The sequence below is a fragment of the Vanellus vanellus genome, assembly GCF_965231255.1.
Source record: "Vanellus vanellus genome assembly, chromosome: 18".
Classification (NCBI taxonomy): domain Eukaryota; kingdom Metazoa; phylum Chordata; class Aves; order Charadriiformes; family Charadriidae; genus Vanellus; species Vanellus vanellus.
Genome location: NC_138923.1, coordinates 3,509,001 through 3,525,707, shown reverse-complemented (window position 1 = coordinate 3,525,707; position 16,707 = coordinate 3,509,001). Strand labels below are relative to the sequence as shown.

The 16,707-nt window shown below is 44.8% G+C and overlaps 1 protein-coding gene across 1 annotated transcript in view; it reads left to right on the top strand.

Moving 5' to 3' along the window:
• Positions 1-768: 768 nt before the first annotated feature.
• Positions 769-16,707, top strand: part of TNC (tenascin C) — a gene marked incomplete at its 5' end in the record, with an annotated part of 49,105 nt that continues 33,166 nt past the window's right edge. Inside the window, 9 exons of the mRNA XM_082492791.1 lie at positions 769-1,231; positions 2,188-3,501; positions 5,279-5,542; positions 6,392-6,507; positions 6,603-6,759; positions 7,373-7,642; positions 8,775-8,960; positions 9,701-9,790; positions 10,361-10,624. Of these exons, the coding sequence (XP_082348917.1) occupies positions 769-1,231; positions 2,188-3,501; positions 5,279-5,542; positions 6,392-6,507; positions 6,603-6,759; positions 7,373-7,642; positions 8,775-8,960; positions 9,701-9,790; positions 10,361-10,624 (3,124 nt within the window). The remainder of the gene's footprint in view (positions 1,232-2,187; positions 3,502-5,278; positions 5,543-6,391; positions 6,508-6,602; positions 6,760-7,372; positions 7,643-8,774; positions 8,961-9,700; positions 9,791-10,360; positions 10,625-16,707) is intronic.

The following is a 16,707-nucleotide window of genomic DNA, read 5'->3' as shown; positions in this document are numbered from 1 at the left end:
TCTTCATGCTGTGGACAAATCATCGGTATAGTGAAACTTACTATTGGGCTACAAGCGCTGGAGTTCAGATTCCCAAGCAATTGTAGGAATTTAAAGTGTATGGAAAAGGGCTGAAATAAGCTTAGTAGTGTTGATACAACTTTTGACAACGTCTTAAGTTTTTTACACGATCCAGCCTTTGGTTGCCTTCAAGCAGTGGACTAACAGGTGAAGGAAATACAGACTTTTAACATTAGTTGAATAGTAACAAAATATATATCTATTTTGCCTATCTCTGTCTAAAAGTAATGTTGAGGTGAGACTCAGCAGGCTTCTTTGCCCTGGTCTTCTGCTTGAGGCAGTTAAACTTTCCCTACTCCGCTATACTTGCTCTAAACTGGAAATAATAGTAGCTTCCTTCAAGATTCATGTCTTGTGACATTTTGTTCACAAGCATGCTGAGATCCTGGAAAACAAGATAATGCACAGTTGTTACATATAAGAGGAAGCTCAGCAGCTTGGGTGAAGTGAGATTGTACATTGAGTAGTAGCACCCCAGCCATGTTCTTTCAGGCTACCAGCACGCATTCAGTGTCGTAGGGTTTTTGTTGGGTGGTGTAGCTATGGTTCATCCCTTACGCTGCTCCTTCTTCTTTTAGGGAATAAGTGTGCCAGGAAAGGAAGGGATATCCAACTCGGTTTGAACTGGCTCTCCAATTTCTGCTCCAGACTACAAAGGCCAAACATACGTAAGATTCCATCAGCTTTGAAAAGAAACCGAACGCCGCAATGGGACTCCCCACCCAGGTTTTGGCCTGTGCGATCTTAGCTTTGCTGTACCAGCATGTCAATGGTGGACTCATCAAGCGAATTATCCGGCAGAAGCGGGAGACTGGGTTAAACGTGACCTTGCCAGAGGATAATCAGCCTGTGGTTTTTAACCACGTCTACAACATCAAGTTGCCTGTTGGCTCCCTTTGCTCTGTGGACCTGGATACAGCGAGTGGTGATGCAGACCTGAAGGCGGAAATTGAGCCAGTCAAGAATTACGAGGAGCACACAGTGAATGAGGGGAACCAGATTGTCTTCACGCACCGTATTAACATTCCCCGTCGGGCTTGTGGCTGCGCGGCTGCCCCAGACATTAAGGATCTGCTGAGCAGACTAGAGGAGCTGGAGGGGCTGGTATCCTCCCTCCGGGAGCAGTGTGCCAGTGGGGCTGGATGCTGTCCTAATTCCCAGGCGGTAGAAGGTAAGGCAGACCGGGGAGCTGCTCTTGGGGAAATTCTTGTGCTGGCTGTAGATCTCGTTTAGAGTAGATACTCAAACCTGTTTCAAGAATGAGCAAAAGTCAACTTGTTAAATTTGAAACGTAACGAAGACTGGGAACGTATTTGGCTAGCTTGCGAGATACGTTCATTCACAGTTTTGTGGTTGTATGAATCTGTGGGTCAGAAGTCGGCCCGGGCCACTTTGCAGCTGTGGCATTGAGCATGTACGGCACTTGGGCATGGTGACAATCTGTGTCAGAGTTAAGATTAAAACTCATACAGTCCAAGCTCTTGGCTCCACATTTTGTCCCCTGGAGTAAGCTGCCAATGCAACCATTTTCGTTTCCAAGTTTTCCTTAATAGAGACCAATAAAAATACAGCAGGACATAAGGCAATAGACAAGCACAAACAGTTAGAGAAGAGGGGTAAGAGGTATCCTTTTGGCTGTTTTTTAAACTGAGGTAAGAGATTGGTTATACAAGAGAGAAAACACAGGTATTCTCAGTAGTAATCTGTCCCTCGGAGCACAGAGCCGGTCTCACAGTTGATGATACAGCATGCTGCCTGGCTTTTTATGTTCTGGAGTGCACTGGTGAATAATGCTTCATGGTGCGTGCCCTAATGAAGCAGCCAGGAAAGCTGCTCAGTCAGGGGAAGAGGGATTTTGAGAAGGGCAGAGGAATCCAGCACGCTCATTGACCAAGTAGTTGGCAGGGGCTCTTCCCTGGCACTAGTGCGAATTAAAGCATTCCTGGTAAACTAAGTCTCACTGGAGAAAGAAGGAGGTATTCTCTTTTAAAAGCTTTGCTGATTCTGGAAACTGTGTCCTGTAGGCAGCTAGGAAAATCAGACCCCTTTGAGGTCTTGTGTGCCACGCTGGCCTCGTGCATCCCAGAGCCAAGGGGGACTAATGGTTTTTCTGGATCGTTGGTACAGGTCGCCTGGACACAACACCTTATTGCAGCGGACACGGCAACTACAGCATCGAGATCTGCGGCTGCGTTTGCGAGCCTGGCTGGAAAGGCCCCAACTGCTCTGAACCAGACTGCCCACGCAACTGCTTCAACCGCGGCGTCTGTGTCCAGGGCAAATGCATCTGCAGCGAAGGCTTCGCCGGCGAGGACTGCAGCCAGGCCACCTGCCCGTCCGACTGTAACGACCAAGGCAAGTGCGTGGACGGGGTTTGCGTGTGCTTTGAGGGGTACACAGGCACGGACTGCAGCGAAGAGCTCTGCTCCCAGGGGTGCAGCGCGCACGGGAGGTGCATGAGTGGGCAGTGCGTGTGCCACGAGGGCTTCACCGGCAAGGACTGCAGTGAGCCCCTCTGCCCCAACAACTGCCACAACCGTGGCCGCTGTGTGGACAGTGAGTGTGTCTGCAATGAGGGCTACACCGGCGAGGACTGCAGTGAGCTCATCTGCCCCAACGACTGCTTTGACCGCGGGCGCTGCGTCAATGGCACCTGCTTCTGCGAGGAGGGCTTCACCGGGGAGGACTGCGGGGAGCTGACCTGCCCTAACAACTGCAATGGCAACGGGCGCTGCGAGAACGGGCTCTGCGTCTGCTACGAGGGCTTCGTGGGGGATGATTGTAGTGAGAAGAGGTGCCCGAAGGACTGCCACAACCGTGGGCGCTGCGTGGGCGGGCGCTGCGTCTGCCACGAGGGGTACCTGGGGGAGGACTGTGGGGAGCTGCGGTGCCCCAACGACTGTCACAGCCGCGGGCTCTGCGTCAACGGGCAGTGCGTGTGCCACGAAGGATTCATTGGGGAGGACTGTGGGGAGCTGCGGTGCCCCAACGACTGTCACAGCCGTGGGCTCTGTGTCAACGGGCAGTGCGTGTGCCACGAGGGATTCATCGGGGACGACTGTGGTCAGCTGCGGTGCCCCAATGATTGCAACAGCCGCGGACTCTGTGTCAATGGGCAGTGTGTGTGTGACGAGGGGTACACAGGGGAGGACTGTGGGGAGCTGCGGTGCCCTGAAGACTGCCACGACCGTGGACGCTGTGTGGAGGGGCGTTGTGAGTGTGACAATGGCTTCACGGGGGAGGACTGTGGCGAGCTGTCCTGCCCCAATGACTGCCACCAGCACGGGCGCTGCGTCAACGGGCGCTGCGTGTGCCATGAGGGCTTCATGGGGGAGGACTGCCGTGAACGGTCTTGCCCCAACGACTGCAACAATGCGGGCCGCTGCATCGACGGACAGTGCGTCTGTGATGATGGCTACATGGGGGATGACTGCTCCGATGGTGAGTTGCAATGTCCTTTTTTAACTACTTCCCCTGGGTAATTCCTTATGTCCATCCAGAAGCCTTGGCGGCCCTGTGAACCCTTTCCATATAGGTGGGCCCTGTTACCGCTCTTCTTTAGCATAGTCCAAACAGCTGAATCAGAGGAGTAACAACACCAGCAGCAAGCTCTTGGCCACCCTTTCTTTTCAGGGCTATTATAGCATAGCGGTTGCTGGTGACTGTTGGTGTCAGCAAGAGAACGGGCTGATAATGGTGGCACAGTCCAATTGTTATCTCCAAGTGTGCTCCCACCACAATGTCACTTCAGCTGTCGCTAGCACTGGCTGGGATTTCTCACCATGACCTTTCAGTTTCTCATAGTACCTCTTGATGCTAAAATAATGCGTCTGAAAGAAACTGTTCGAGCTATGGAGAAGACGGGGGTGTATCCACAGTCATCTTACTAGGTATTCAGCAGGATTAGTCGAAAGAATATGAACTGAATTTTGACTAAAGAATAAGGAATAAGAAAGGAATAAGATTACGCGTAGATAATGAATGCCAGTGAATAAAGAGCCTGAGTATCAAAGGTTTCTTACAACCAGGTTCTGGTTCCCAGTCTCATGCTGGATGGGTAAGAAAGAGGTTTGCATTTACAATGCCATCGCTACTGTAGGAGCCAAAACCAAAACGCACAGTAGTGACAATATGTGTTGACAGACCTCAGGGGCTCAGTGACTTTGCTTTGGAGGTAGATCTCCGAGCTGGAGCCCTGGTGGAGGCAGAGGGTGTAGTGGAGGCAAGGCACACGCAGAAAATAAGTTCTACCTGAGTGATCTGTATGAGACAACTGTCACGATGGAATCACCCGATGTTGCAAATATTGCGGTACGAGCTTTCAGGATTATTACAGGGGCTTTGGCTATCTCTCAATTGAGCAAATAGATTTTTCTAACTAAAGTAAACGTTGATTTTATATATATATTTTTGCATGTGCATATGTTAGATCTGACAAAAGCTTAGAGTAAAATCATGGAATCAGCTGGAGTGGAAACAGCTATAAAGCCTCATGCTTAGTTTCCCAATACCACTGACTCCATAGAGATGGATAGAAAATTTTGGCAGCTAGATAATTACAGGCATTGCGCTGTAAAGGAGGTAGTTTTCTGTAGTAGATCCCAGGGGAGAAATTTTGGAACTAAGATCTTTGTAGAATAATCAAAGAGTACTTTAGGGTTGGTAACATTATAAAAGACAATGAATACCCTTGAAAAGAAATTCTCATTTTTCATGTCCTCCTTCTGGAAGACTCCCAAGCTGAATTTTGTGCTCTTGCACATGCAAATATGGAGTAATCTACTGAAAGTATTTAAAAAAAAATCATCTTTTATTTTACTTTGGAAAATCTGTGCAATTCTGTGTATCCAAACCCCAGGACTTCCAGCTATAAAACCAAGCGTTGCTGGCAGTTGAATTAAACATCTGCATCGCTAGGAACCCAGCTATAGTGGTCTTGTGCAGTAGCCATGAGAGGAGGGGCTGGAAACACTCAGCTGTAGGTTGTGCGCAAGTGTATGAGTAGAAGTTGGCCCATGACTTCAGGAAATGTCTGTAGTCTTCATCAGCTGAACATTCCTTTCTTCAAGAGGCTAATTTGTAGGACATAGCTTCCCCATTCCCTGTTTGTTAGATGATTCTTATAAACTGCTCCTGGGAAAATGTGGAACTGGGTAAGTCATTATTTTCTGAGCCTTGAAAACTTTTATAAGTTTGTTTTGTTTTTTCCCCTTCCTAGTGTCTCCTCCAACTGAACTGACTGTGACAGACGTAACAGATAAAACCGTAAACCTGGAATGGAAGCATGAGAATCTTGTCAATGAGTACCTCATCACCTATGTCCCTACCAGCAGTGGTGGCTTAGATATGCAGTTCACTGTGCCAGGAAATCAGACAGCCGCCACTATTCATGAACTGGAGCCGGGTGTGGAATACTTTATCCGTGTCTTTGCAATCCTTAAAAACAAGAAGAGTATTCCAGTCAGTGCCAGGGTAGCAACATGTAAGTTTAATAGTCCCTGTAATCATTCTTTTGTCTATTCCGCTGTATGTGTTAATTTACATCCCTTTTTGGGGGGTATTATTTCTTATGTATTTTCTATTTTCGATTAATCTTCTGTTCTGAACAAAGACAGTCTTCTGCACTTTCACTTTCTGTTCTTTTCCAATACTAATGACTGTTAAAAGTAAAGTTTCCTAGCTCTTCTGCTCTCTGCAGTGCTTCCCAATGAATGTTATGAGGTCTTTGTAAATTAAGACCCTTGGCTGCTTCATAATAAGGTACATTTTTAAAATCCAGTAATGCTTCCTGAAAAAATATAAAAATGTAGCAGTGTGTAAAAGAGCAATATGAAATCACTTGGATTCAAACTGTTTTGACTTAAATGGAGGTTATATTTGTTTTGCATCTTTAGTGTGTTTTACCACAGTTTACTTTCTATCTGCCTGTCTGTTCATTTGTTGTTCATCTGTTTTGTGCGCACCACAGTCATATTTAAACATCCCAGCCTCCAAAGATGCTCTTTGACTTCTGTCACTGTGCTCATTTTTAGAGACCTGGGGCAGGATTCATCCCGCATCAGCTCAAATGTCCACGCTAGTCTTCTTTCAGGACAAAAAAAAAAGAAATTTCTAGGGCAAAACTCATTTTACTCTTAAGGTGACATCTAAAACAGGTGAAAGAGATGTCTCTCCAAAGGCAGAATAACTGGCTGTGAAGAGGGCTTAAACATCTCAGTTGTAGATACCTACATGGCAGATATTTATAGTGGTGGAAAGATGTCCCACCCCCAGTGCCCTATTTATGGGAACTTGTTGCTCATGTAATGATATCCATCTTTTTCTGTCACAGATCTTCCTGCTCCAGAAGGTCTGAAATTCAAATCTGTTAAAGAAACGTCCGTTCAGGTGGAGTGGGATCCTGTGAATTTTTCATTTGATGGCTGGGAGCTGGTCTTCCGTAATATGGTAAGGAAGAAGTGTTTCGTGTATAAAGGCCATGTATAAGTAAAAGATCCTGGATTTTTTACATTTATTCTAACTGATTGTTCCACGCGTTACAGAAAAAGGATGATAATGGAGATATAACCAGCAGCTTGAAAAGGCCAGAGACATCTTATATGCAGCCAGGTTTGGCACCAGGGCAGCAGTATAACGTATCCCTTCATATAGTGAAAAACAATACCAGAGGACCCGGACTATCCAGAGTGATAACCACAAGTAAGCACAACCTGTATTTGGTGTAGCGCCACCGATAATACAGCTGCTGTTTGGTGTAGCCTATGGACTTTTTAAACAGAAAGCCAAGCGCTATACTGTGAATTGATAGGGGGGAAGAGGGAAATGGAGCTGCTAATGAAGAATACACGAGGAGAAATTAATTCCTTTCCAACTTTCCTGCTTGAAGAGGAAAGGAAATTTATGTTTAGCTAGAAGGTAGCAAGCAGTGTGCACTTTTATTCTTTTTAAAATGTACATCAACAGGAACTAGAATTTCTTTCATCCTGGTGATATCTGCACGAAGAAATTATTTAAAGGAGAGGTTCTGTTGTGCAGATGGAGAACCCCTTAGGGTTCCTGCTTGTCTTTCCTTTGGTAGCTTCTGATATTAATGAATTTTGATGAATTACCTTCTGACTAATTGATTCCGTTTGACACTTTCTTCTACAACTATAGAAAGTAAAGGAAGAAAGTAAATGAAGATAAGTTTCAGCTGGTAGAAGCCGCTCATTTTAATTTTACTCTGAATCAGCAATTAAGAGCACAAGAATGTGTATCATTTTTCGGGCAAGATTTCTCTAAGAAAACCCACATTTTTCCCTCTTTGTAACAGAGCTTGATGCCCCTAGCCAGATCGAGGCAAAAGATGTCACAGACACCACAGCTCTTATCACATGGTCCAAACCCTTGGCTGAAATTGAAGGCATAGAGCTCACTTATGGCCCCAAGGATGTTCCAGGGGACAGGACAACCATTGACCTCTCTGAAGATGAAAACCAATATTCTATTGGAAACCTGAGGCCGCACACAGAGTATGAAGTGACGCTCATCTCTCGTCGAGGGGACATGGAAAGCGACCCCGTGAAAGAAGTCTTTGTCACAGGTAAGAGGCTTGGATACCAATCCAAACTTCTGGGAAGGTAATACGGTCACCATCAATCTTCCTGTGCTATGTGTCATGTTGCTTGAGTTGATAGTTATGCATCAACACAGAATCAGCACTGTTATAGAGGTACCTGAAAGTGGAGCACGTTTTTCTGTGCCTTATATACCTCACTGGCTCAACAAAATATTTAGACCTCTCCAAGTATCTAAATGTATTTTGAAAATGGGAATTATGCTAGTCTCTTAGAATTATGCTAGTCTCTTAGAAGCTTTTGCTCATCATACCCTAAATCTCTACTCCAGGAAACAAATTCCTCTGGATTACTTGTCTGTCTACAGAGCTAAATATCTTCCATGGTTCCTATTCCATCCAAGATCTTGTTTCTCTTTGTCTAAATGTGTAACAGATAAGCAGACAACTGCTTTTTTTCCTTCTTCAGTTCTGCAGGTGTTTTCTGTCATGCTTTTATAAATTTGCTTTGCTCCTTAGCGATCCTGGGAATGCTTTATGAAAGTGTGGGTCATATAGCGTGTTACTGAGGTTTGATGCATTAAGGGAGCTGAGTAGATGATACATCAGGAATTATCTGCCTTTTCATCCTAAAATGTAGTTGTTCATTCAGAGCAGGATTTGAGTCTAGTACAGGTGTGAACAGTGAAAGCCCATTGAATTTCTACATAATATTCACCTTTTGTTTTGAGACTTAAAGTTCCTTTCAGCTATGAATGCGAGATATTTACTTAACAGAAATACTAGAGATGATCAATTCTTTTTTCTTAGCAGCCTTTTTTCTTCTGAAAGTTGAGGTATTTATAAAGATAAAATAATATTTTCATCCAAATACGTTTTTCCACAAGCCTATTTTATAATAAAAAATAATTACTAAAATTGAAAATGTTATTTTTGTCTCAAGAAATAAATGCTGAATTTCTTCCACTGATGTTTTCCCCAAATGAACTCTCCATTTCATGCTAAAAGAAATCTGCTTGCTGTAGTTAAGAACATAGTGGTATCACGTGAGAGGAGACGACAGCTTTATGGATCATTTCACCTTCTAAAAAGTACTGTTATAAGAGACTGCTGTCATAAGAGAATTATTCCTGTTTGTTTATTTGTTGATTGATTACAGACTTGGATGCTCCAAGAAACTTGAAGCGGGTGTCACAGACAGACAATAGCATTACTTTGGAGTGGAAGAACAGCCACGCAAATATTGATAACTATCGAATTAAGTTTGCTCCCATCTCTGGTGGAGACCATGCTGAGATCACAGTGCCAAAGGGCAACCAAGCAACAACCAGAGCTACACTCACAGGTAGGGGAATGCAGAGATTGTTGTTAACGTTGTGCCGCTGCCATCACCCTAGAGCACAGCAATGTAGTGAAAAAATGCCCTTTGGTCACTATACATAAAAGGTACAAGCAGAGGTTATGCATTTTGAGTACCAGCAATTAAATGAAAATACATGTGATATATATTTATGCACCTGTGGATGGATAACGAGCCAACGGAAGGTATGTAGCCATTTCACGTCCACGTGCAGCTCTGAATCCCACTAGTCAGTTCCCTGAGTTCTAGGTAGCTACATGTCTCTCTGGAGATGGCTTCACATCTCTGAGTTCAAAAGGCTTTTGCGTGTGCTAGGCATGGTATTTACTGCTGCCAGTCTGCAACTTTTCTGCATACCTGCAAGTTGCCTTACCAGCCTGCAAGGCTAGATAATGATACTTTCTCCCTCTCGCATGGATGTCTACCTGCTTTTCTTTGGCAGAAGTACCTATACTGCAAGGTCTTAAAAGTAGAAGCTGATTATGCGTTTGCCCAGTGTCCAAAATGCAGTCTCAGTCAGCCATAGTCTTTATCCTTTGGCATGTACACGGTAAAAGATTTATTAACATCAGGTCACCTCGAGTGTCAACAGAAACCTTGATTCCCTGCATACACAGCAAAGTATAGATCTTAACTTGCATACATTCAGGCTTCCTTTATTTAAAAAAATGCCTGTAGGCGTGTTCCGTGGACAGGAACTCATTCTTCTATTCCATGTCTCTTAGGTTTGAGGCCTGGAACCGAGTATGGTATTGGAGTGACAGCAGTGAGACATGACAGGGAAAGCGCTCCTGCTACCATTAATGCTGGCACTGGTGAGTAGCTCGATGCCCTTTGTGCTCTGGAGGAAGCAGCAAGTCAGGTGGAGCCACTATGACGTTTTTTTCATTTCCAAATAATGCTGTAAGAAATATTTTAGAAAGTTCTTGATCTCATTTTGTTACCAATGGCACATTTCCCCTCAAGAGAAAATAAAAACATTTCCCCGAAGATCTTGACCTCTGAATTTGGCTTCCTTTTCCTGTACAAGGAGTTTCATCTCTGGATGAGCCCCTTAATGCTAATTATGCTTCCACTGATTACTCTGGCCATCCTCTATTTGTGAGGGTTTCTGTTGGGGATGGTGGTTATAAGGTTGATCTGACAAAGAGTGCAGCCTCAGTGGTCGCCATAGTCCTGACTGCCCTTCAAATCCATGATTTTTCTCACAATACCCCCCTTTTCCCAGGTAAGTTCCCTGAAGTCTTAAATTCTTCCTCTCCTCCATGCAGTGCCTGCTAAAGAGAGTGTAAGTGGGGCAAATTCATCCTAGTGTGGTTTGTCTGTAGAACTTTGTCATCCAGGGCACTTCAGAGACACCTCAACTTTGCTTTTTTAACCTGTAGATCTTGATAACCCCAAGGACTTGGAAGTCAGTGACCCCACTGAAACCACCTTATCCCTTCGTTGGAGAAGACCAGTGGCCAAGTTTGATCGTTATCGCCTCATTTACGTTAGCCCCTCTGGAAGGAAGAATGAAGTGGAGATCCCCGTGGACAGCACCTCTTATATCCTGCGAGGGTTGGATGCAGGGACAGAATACACCGTTAGTCTGGTGGCGGAGAAAGGCAGACACAAAAGCAAACCCACAACCGTCAAAGGTTCAACTGGTGAGTAACAGCTTTTGATGAGTGCCGTGCGGCAGGTCATTGGGCAACCACTTGCCCAAGTGTAATTTCACCTGATTTTAAAAGCCATGTCTGGGGAACTGCCTAAAAACATCAACTGCCTGCAGAGCAGACTTAGCTCTGTCTGGCACAATAGACTTAACTGAGGCATAGCTGTGTATTTCCCTACCTATTCTTTAGCTCCATGTTCTCAATGACTTCTTGCTTAGCCTTTGAGAAGCTTCACAAAGAACACAGCTGTTTGTCCTGCAGGAAATGCAGACCTCATCCTTTATTTTAAATGGGGCTGCTTTTTTGTGCGTTATGTCTTAAAACTTGTTTTCTTTTCTACAGCCAAAAACTAAGAGGAAGAGCAACCAGAATGTATTAAACATTGCTTATTCCTGCCTAATGAATTCTCTTCACAGCAATTCTCCACTCATCATGCTACAGCAGGGTCAGCAGGGCTCTGATGTTGCCCTTTTTCTGTATTCTCATCCAAAAGCGAGAAAGGCTACTGCCAGAAATCTGGTCACAGTCACCGTTTCTGTTGGATACCATGACTGTTACATTTGTCTACAAATAAAGGGTCCATTTCTGCCATCTCCATTTGTACAAACCACTCCAATTAAGCACTATCAGTGGACTACTTGTGGAACAAGGTTTTACTCTTTGTGAAACGTTTTGACCCAAAGTTTGTTGCGTATGGAGTTGTATCTCAGTATAGAACACAAATAATCTGAATCTTTATGTGCCTTCAGGCTTAAACCTGGGAGGCAAAGCCTTAACTGCTATAGGTAAGGAGAGACATTGAAATCTGAGTCAGTGGGACTACAATTATTGTCCTTAGCATATATCAAGGTGTTTATCCTTTTCTCCCCAAATACCATCTATGAGGTAGAGGCTGTGGATTTTACAAATTAATAACTATACAGCTTAACTGATCGGAACTGGTTTCATATTCCCTGGTAGTGTTCATGCCAGCAGAAACTCTGAACGCTTTATAGGGTCAAGTAATGCAGTACAGCAGAGAGTTATATGGTATGGTGCAAACTACAGAAAACCATCAGTACTAAATTACTTGTTTGATGCGTAAGTCAGCCCTGTGTCCGATGTAGGGAAAAATTAGGAAGCCTTGAGGCACACACGCACAAAAGGAAGCTGAAGGTTGTTTCTGTGGCAGGAGTGAGCAGGCTTTGATTTTTCCGAAGTTATCTGTTATCCCATCTGTCTGAAAATTAAGTGATCGCAAAAGAAGTGTGCATAGACGGTGAAAAGGCAGAAACAACGTGCTGTGGAATTTCACAGTCTGGTCTTTCCAGCACCAGTTTCCAAAGCCCTACAAGGTGGCTTCTTTTTTCTGGTTTGGTTTTTGTTGTTTGTTTTGTTTTTTTTTTTATTTTTATAAATACATTCATCTGGCCAGTGTGTTTGTTTTAAGTCTTTACACAGAGCGGCCAGTAAACAACGAGTTCTGTACAGTGGGCTCCTTAGAAGCAACAGCAGTAGTTGACATAACTTGTCCCTGTGACCTTCCTCCTGCGTAGGAATGGACAAATCCAAACACTTGAGCACAGTGAGGGAGAAATGCTGTGTGAGCCTGCGGGGTATAAGACAAGAGGTCTCTTCTTCAGTTTACTTTTTCGTCCACCCTCAAGTCAGTCATCTTTATCCATGTTCCCAGTACTTGGGAGGTCCTGAAGTCCTCAGGCCAAACAAACTTGTTGTTTTACCCTCTCTTGCAGAGCTGTGGGGGACCTCAGGTCTGTTGCACTGCTGGGGAGAGTGCTTGGAGCAACCAGGGAGAGAAAGGAATGATCGAGGTGGAAAATGCCAGTAGCACAGCTCGGACTGGATTAGCTCTTCTCGGTGGGTGGAGGAGACGGTCCTGCTGTTTAGAGGGGCATGTGCCATCCCCGCTGGACAAAGGGGCCGGGGACTGCGGAAGGGCTGAGAGTTTTTCTTTTCAGAGTTTCCTTTGCTTCTCCAGATTGTCAGTGTTTCATCTTATGTTCTTCCCAGCCTCTTGGTGGTCCAGTCAGGCTTCTCTGTCGTTAGGTATTCAGGAGTTTCCCACGTGTTATTTTTATTTGTTTGTATAGTGAATTTTCTGTCATTGAGGGTAAAGCTTCTTTAAGCCCCAGAGGTGAAGATCTTCTGTTGGTGCCTTCTCTCCCCTCTCACATTCTTCCAGTTATCTTTTTATGTATATCAACTCTCCACACACAGACAGCTGAAACATTCAGAGCTCGTGAACTTCTAGCAAAGGACATGTCACAAAGTCTTCCATTGTATAGGATGGCAGCCTTCTGTTGCTTCTGTCTCTTCACATGGATGAAGTGCAGCTCAAGTGACAAAGCTTTTTTTTAACTGATGTCCATGATTCTGCACTCAAGGGATGGTAAAGAGTATAAAGTGAACGGTTTGCTAACTGTTATTTTGTTTTTCTGACAAGGGAAGACTGAATATTTCACACTGCCATTTGCTTGTTTGTTTCTTCGTAGCTCTGGATAGTCTAACCCCAGTGCGGGCAATGACTCCTGACCCAGAGCAGCTTTCTGGCTCCGGGAGCTTTCTTGCTACAGAGGCCTCAGGGATGCAGGAGGATGCACTGAGGGACCTTGTGGTCTCGAGGGTAACAGACCACAGCTTTAGTGTCTCATGGTATGCGAATACAGGACTCTACAGTAGTTTTGTGGTGGAGTACGAGGAAGTGTCATTGGCAGCTGGGCCCCCTGCAGAAACCTTCCTGCCCAGAGAATCCCTAGGTGCTGTGATTGACGGCCTCCAAGCTAACACTTCCTATAAAATCAAGGTGTATGGATTGGCTGGAGAACTGCGCTCTTCTCCTCTGGAAGCTGTGGCTACAACAGGTACCTGCTTTCTGTTATTAACGAAGGTATCACAAGATAGGGTACTGCTTATTTGTTAGAGGTCCCACCCAGCATTGCACTAAAGCTTTGGTTTAGAACCATGTCAGAAATCAAAGAAAATGGGCCATTTTACTAGTTGGAGGGACCTTTCTGACAGCATGTCTTGAGAACGTTACATCAGATTAACAACTGCTCTGTAGGGTGAGCACGTAACCCAGCTCTGAGGAAGCTGAGCAGTCAGACTGCAGCTTTGTTCCTTCCTGCTCTGGTTCTGGAACCCTGCCTGCGTAGCACAATGTGGGGCCTGGAGGAGGACGGATGGTAATACATCAGGCATGAGAAGCCTGTGGAGATAAATGAGTGGACGTTAGAGAAACCAAGTGCCAACCTCAGATTCCTCCGTTGAAGGACCCAGATTGTGCAGCAACTGCTGATGAATCGTGGATGTGATACTGTCTTGCCTCTGGAAGCGAGTTGCCCGTAGGAGCATGGCTTGGAGAAGTAACTTTTCCATTCTGTTGAATGCTTTTAAGAAGATTCATGCTGTTTGCTAAAGACCCTTGTGTGTGTTGTGCATCATTCCCTCTTCCTCTCCTGGCTTCTAATGGTCTTAGATTGTGCCACCCTTTTTAGTTACAAACTCAAAGAAACATCAGGAGGAAAGATTAGGTGAGCCAGTTCGATGGGAAACTACAGTGCGGACCACTGGGAAAATAAATTTGCCAGTAAAGATTGTCCATCTTTTCAGCTGCTTCCTCTGGTAAGAGTACCTGGAAGCTGACTTCAGTATGAGAATTTTTAGTGGTAGCTACTGTAGTATTTTCAGCTTGTGATCTACTGCAGTGCTTTCTTTGTGAAATTCAGAGGTGCACCGGTACTGTAAGCCCAGTTTAATCAGCTGGTGGAGAGAGGGGAAAGCCATTTAGCCAAAGGGGCCTGAAAAGAACGCAAATACCTTGGGAGGCCATCATGTCTTACAGTGTGCTCGAGCCAATGAGAGACTCCACAGTGAAACTGGCTGATAGCCCTTCTTGGAAAATAATATAAAATCCAAGAGACAGAAGCAAGAAATAACACAGAATACTGTTTGCTCCATCCCAAGTAACTGGGGAAATGTCCTGGCAGGACATTAACATTCTTTTTTGGTAAAATCGCCAGTGAAGCATTACAGCGGAATTGCTCAAAAGGCCAACAGCAGCAGTATGGACGTATTTAGGCCATATTCAGCCTGAAGATTTTACTAAAAGAATGATAGAAGTATTCCAATCTGAGAAAGAGCGTATGTTTGTTGTCTATCCAGTGTTCCTTCTACATAGCTTTCAGCTCTTTGGCATCTACTATTCATTCATCTTGCCACCGTGAATCATTCTGCCCGGCTGTCACCCACCCACCCACCTAGGGCTGCTAGAGCTCTCTTTCTCCTCTCCCCGTCTGTTCCCCTTATTGCTAAGTCAAATGTTTGAACTCCATTGGTCTTGTCCTATACTTTGATTGTTTTCCAGATTTTTCATTATCTGTTATAGTACTCTGTTAAACAATGAACACTGATACCGTCTCTGGTATCAAAGTATTTTCCATGTATTCATATAATTTTCGTTTTTCTGTCGTATGTTTGTACACAAAGCCACATATTTCTCAATTACACGTGGACATAATGTGGGGTACACGTGTGTTTATATGTGTGTGTGGAGGGTAGACCACTCTTTCTCATCCACAAATTCATCTATGGAGTCAAGTCTTTAAACCCAGGGTAATATTCAGAATTAGGCCTGAAAAAAAAAAAAAAAAACAAACATCAGAGGTAATGTAACCGCATATTATTACATATGTTGCACGAGACAAGCTGTACATGGCAACCTCCCATGCACTTGTCAAAGTTGGCAAAATAAAATTAACCCGCTTGTGACAGCAAGATTCTGAATTAAAACACCAATTAAGTGGTTGGTCCCTCAGTTTTTATATAGTGCAGTTGAACTGTTGCTGTATTTCCTGTTCAGATCAGAGAAACCAGGTCCTTGTGTGGTTGTACTGGAACTGACGGGAATCTGGGAGACAAGGCAGTAGGGGTGGTCAGGTAAAGTGAGGGAAAATGAGAAGCCAGTTTCAACTGATATTGCACAGGGTTTTCTCAGGGATCCTCGGTATATCAGGAGGGTAATGCAGCCTTGTTTTTCCCTTTTTCCCTTGTATTTTGGGATGTTTTGTCCTAGGTTTCCAATTCAGGGTGCATGGCAGTTTCCCAGTGGGACCATCCACAGCATGGAGCTGTACATGCGCCGTGTACCGCTGCCCTTCCCTCCCCGCTGGTCTGTTCACTCTATTTATGTGTGTCTTCTGCAGAAGTGCTCCACAGTAAAGCCCAGCTACCGCTATGCATGTTAAGCAGACAACCTTGAGGCTGAACAAGTGCCCGTGCTCGATGCCATACTTTTTTGCCCGTTCCCAGAATCGGCAAGAGCTGGTTGGCATCTGATTGTGCCCAAGCGGCCGAGAATCGCGGAAGGCTGACGCTTCCCTACTGCATGTCTTCCTGCTTTGGGACATGAGCTCGGGAGCCCTGGTGCAGTCAGGGAGTCCTGACAGTCCGTTTAGTGAGAAAGAAGGAATTACGGTCGTGGTTACCATTGCGGGCGTGCTGGTGGCAGTCTTCAGGTTGCGCCATATGTAGCCCCTGGTTGAGATCGTGTGCGGGGCTAATTTAAGGAGGGCCCTTACTAAGTCAAGAGTATCAAAGATATACGGAAATATAAATAACTGTGCCTCACAGGCTTCTCTCCTTCCTGGAGGTGAACAGAAAACAATGGTTTTACATCTGTATTTGTCCTGAGAGTATATTTTCAAGATATCATTTCTACATTTATTTGAAAACATTTTTATTTGACCTTTCTCCTCTGAGAACTTTTTTTTTCTGATACACGTGTGAATTTGGAGACAGATACTGAATCCTGAGTACGTATTTGTGTTGATCTGATTGATGGTGGTAGATGACTTGCTCTCTCTTAATTGAATGCAAGTGGAGCATGAAAGCAAGGCAGTCACTGAGGTGTGAAAGGATGTGGTTTTCCACTAATGAGGAGATAATTCTGCATGTCAGAAAAATCACCTGCCTGTTGCCTTGCAGCTGGGATCAGAAACACATTCTCTGTGATCTCCACAGTTCTCAGATTTTCAGAATCTGACTGTAGTACAAGATACGTTCACAGATCATTCCGC